Here is a 3,323-nt window from a genome sequence, read left to right on the forward strand (position 1 = left end):
CCAGTCAGTTTGACCATTCAACTGACAAGGTGAAAATAATTCTTTGAAGTCCAAGGCAATCGGCCGATCAGGCCGATGTGATCCTGACACCCAGTAGCGATGATAGTGTGGCAAAATAAATCATGATGACTAAATTATCGGCTATGAAGCCGATTCCAGCATCTTGACGAGCGTGAGTTGCTCATCGGCTATCCAAGCCGATTTAATAATGGAGCATAAAAGCTATCAGCTAGAAAGTTGATAAGAAACGGAAGCTAACAGTCAACTGCTTGATATAAACAGATCTATGACTCATCAAATCTTCCCTATTATCCTTAACAGTGGGGTTCGATTAGATCGATGGCAGCCATAATAAGAATAACAGATTAAACCTTCAAAATAAACAAATCTATCTATACTTCAACAGAACCTTGAAAACATGCCATGGGCATTAAAGCACGTGCAATCGGTGAGCCGATACGAATGACTGTGATTCTACCACATCTAGCAAGAGATCAAACGATGCAGCCTTACAATATATGATAAAACCGATAACTGGTGAATACCATATATCGAGACAGAAGCGATGTGCCGTAAGTCAAAGATCCAAGATACTCGATAACTTGTAGGTAAGAACTAAATCCAACAACAGCGATGCGCCCAGAAGTTGAAGTCTAGGATACCTGATAACTGGTAGATGAAACTAGACGAAACCACAGCAATGCGCCCGGTGGTTAAAGCCTAGAACACCTGATGATGGGAACTTGCAGCTTGCCGGAGATCGAAGTCTATGCAGCCCAACTTACTAGAAGGAACTCATCAAAAAGAAAAATCTACATTACTCCTACTCCTAATGCGATGGCGTGAAGCCGAAAAGGTAGATGTGTTGTATTGATCGTGTGATTATTCTTTACAATGGCCACGTCCCTTTATATTTATAGGACGGACGTTACATAATTGGTATCTAACCACGTACAAGGCAAGTCACGTACACGATCTTTTCTAATAAAAACTCTATCTCTAACTAACCCAACTCTATCTCTAAAATATTTTATTCTATAAAACAACCTCCTGTACGTGCAAAGATCGACTGCATGCATAATTATTCTGGTAGCCTCCCACGTATAGCATGCAAAGTGTACCAGAATCCATGTTGTATATTCTAAATATTTTTATCCATACGTGCTGGCCTTTCCTTTATATCAGCCTTGCTTCTCCTTGCCGATCAATCCAATGAAGCCGATTTGGACTCCATGGCCATGTGCACGCATGCTCGCTTCTTATTGTTGTACGTGACTCCAACTATCTTGTACTCTGAATTTATAGGATTGGTCAAAATCCGGTGTCAACAGACCCACCAGCTAAATGGTAGTTGAGGAGTTATTTGTACATCTTACCCCTCCCACCTCTCATCTATCTTCTCTCTTACCCTCCTCCCTCCTCCCACCAGTAGGCGGTGAGTAGGGGGAGCACGCTAGGCGAGCGATAGATTGGTGAGCTAGCGGCATGCTAGAGTAGGGCAAGCCGCGCGGTTGTGGGGCTGGTGCGTCGGCAAGCTGCGGCCAAACCTGCGCAGACGAAGCAGTAGTAGGCACGTCGACGAGCTGTGGCTGGGCAAGCAACGAGCGGGCAAGCAGGAGCTGGGAGCTTTGGCCGGAGCTTCTCCGCGTGCACCCCCAAGCTTCTCGGCACACAGCAGCCCCGACGAGGGAGCCCACGAGAGAGAGGCAGGACAGGCGGTGGGAGGGGATTTTCCCAAGGAAGGTGGAGGAGCAGTTCGGTGTTTTATGACTTTAGCTAGGTTTAACTGGGTTCAACCAGTTAAAAAAATCTTTAGTCAGCTAAACTTTAGCTGGATCTTGCTTGGATGCATAGCAACTAAATTTAATCAACTAAAATTTAGATGGTAGATCCAAACAGGACCTACTATCTTTTTCAAGATTGTTAGAAGTAGAACAATACTGAAATGAATGCAATATTCTTTTACAGCACAAACGTTTGAACAGAGAGGAGATGAATTAAGGATAATAATCCGTTTATGTACGTACTGATCGTAGAGTCGCTGCATGGCAAGGATGGACATGTCGTTGCTGCCACTAGGGTGCAACGTGCCGGAGAGTTTCTTCCCACTCTCTTCTACCTTATCCGCCCGGTCAAGTCTTTTCTGAACGTAATCTTGGTCATAGAGACCACCACTGCCAGCAAAATATACAAAATAACATGGTAATGTTAATTTGGACAACAATATGCATGCTAATATATATTATATATATGAGTATAATTAAAGTCTAATAATTCTGATTGGTGCAAAAATTTTCGGTTCACATGCGCGTGATTAGTTTAATTTATATATTGGTTTAGCATAAGTCTTTTCCAGTTCACTCATCGACGGCGTACTTCTCCTTGTAGACGTTTTGGGCGAGGTAGTCAAAGTCGGAGCGGAAGTTCCTGAGCTTGAGGGTGGAGTTGACGATGGGCCAGATGGGGTTCATCTTGCCACCGTTCATGCCCTCCACCCAGTTGGCGCCGACCTCGACGTTGATGCCGGCGAAGTTTTGCTTGTGCATCCGCCCGCCGACGTGGTCCGTCGCCTCCAGAATCAGCAAGTCCGTTAACCCAGCTTCCGACAGCCTCTTCCCCGCCGAGATCCCTGCATGCATTGACAAACCAAAGCTAAGAGTCATGTATAATAATAACGCTGCATGAGCGCGCGTCCTCTGTGTACTATACACGCGCAGAGATGAAGGATTTGGTATGGATAATGGTATGTTTACCCGAGATGCCGGCGCCGACGATGATGACCCGGGGGCCGGCGGCGGTGACGAGGAAAGCATACTGTGCCAGGCTCAGTACTGCAAGCACGAGAGCAATTATTGCCGTGGAGGGAATCATCTCTTCCGATAACTCTTTGGATGCGAACAGGATGAGAAGTGGCGCTCACACTTCACACACTGTGTGCATATATAGAAATAATACTACACTATTTGGTGGATCCACATATATAGTATGTAAATAAAACGGGTGAGGTCCTACAATAAGATTTCCTTACTGGCAATCGTGCCCCCTCGTCTCTGCTCTCAGGATGGCGCTCCCGTCGGACCTGGCTCCCCCCTCCTCTCCCCAGAGGCCGGTCAAATCTGAGAGCTTCATCTCATGGACTCCCGCGTAGAAAGTATTTTATGGGAATTGCTTCTCCAGTCGGCCCAAGTAACTATGGAAATTGGGCGGTAGCGTAGTGAACCACTGGAAAGCCGACCCGGACAGGGATGATGAGAACAAACGCACCCATAGAGCATCCTGGTGTAGCCGCCTAGAAGACTAGGTGTGTGATCCCTCGAGCTCCG

General features: G+C 46.3%; 1 protein-coding gene across 1 annotated transcript; it reads right to left on the reverse strand.

The window, feature by feature from the left end:
• Window positions 1–2,338: 2,338 nt before the first annotated feature.
• On the reverse strand, window positions 2,339–2,895 carry LOC105914056 (polyamine oxidase-like). Its single transcript, XM_012844653.2, has 2 exons — window positions 2,754–2,895; window positions 2,339–2,629 (listed from the first exon to the last, which is right to left on the reverse strand). Exons 1-2 carry the CDS (start codon window positions 2,869–2,871, stop codon window positions 2,358–2,360), a joined length of 390 nt encoding a protein of 129 aa, XP_012700107.1. The 5' UTR covers window positions 2,872–2,895; the 3' UTR covers window positions 2,339–2,357.
• Window positions 2,896–3,323: the final 428 nt, after the last annotated feature.

The sequence above is a fragment of the Setaria italica genome, chromosome III (assembly GCF_000263155.2).
Source record: "Setaria italica strain Yugu1 chromosome III, Setaria_italica_v2.0, whole genome shotgun sequence".
In the NCBI taxonomy this organism is placed as follows: Eukaryota; Viridiplantae; Streptophyta; class Magnoliopsida; order Poales; family Poaceae; genus Setaria; species Setaria italica.

Excerpts from the sequence above, each read along its gene's own strand:
- LOC105914056 (XM_012844653.2), bottom strand. The coding sequence starts at position 2,871 with ATGATTCCCTCCACGGCAATAATTGCTCTCGTGCTTGCAGTACTGAGC. Across the intron at positions 2,630-2,753 it reads CGTCGGCGCCGGCATCTCGG|GGATCTCGGCGGGGAAGAGG; the intron begins GTAAACATACCA and ends CAATGCATGCAG.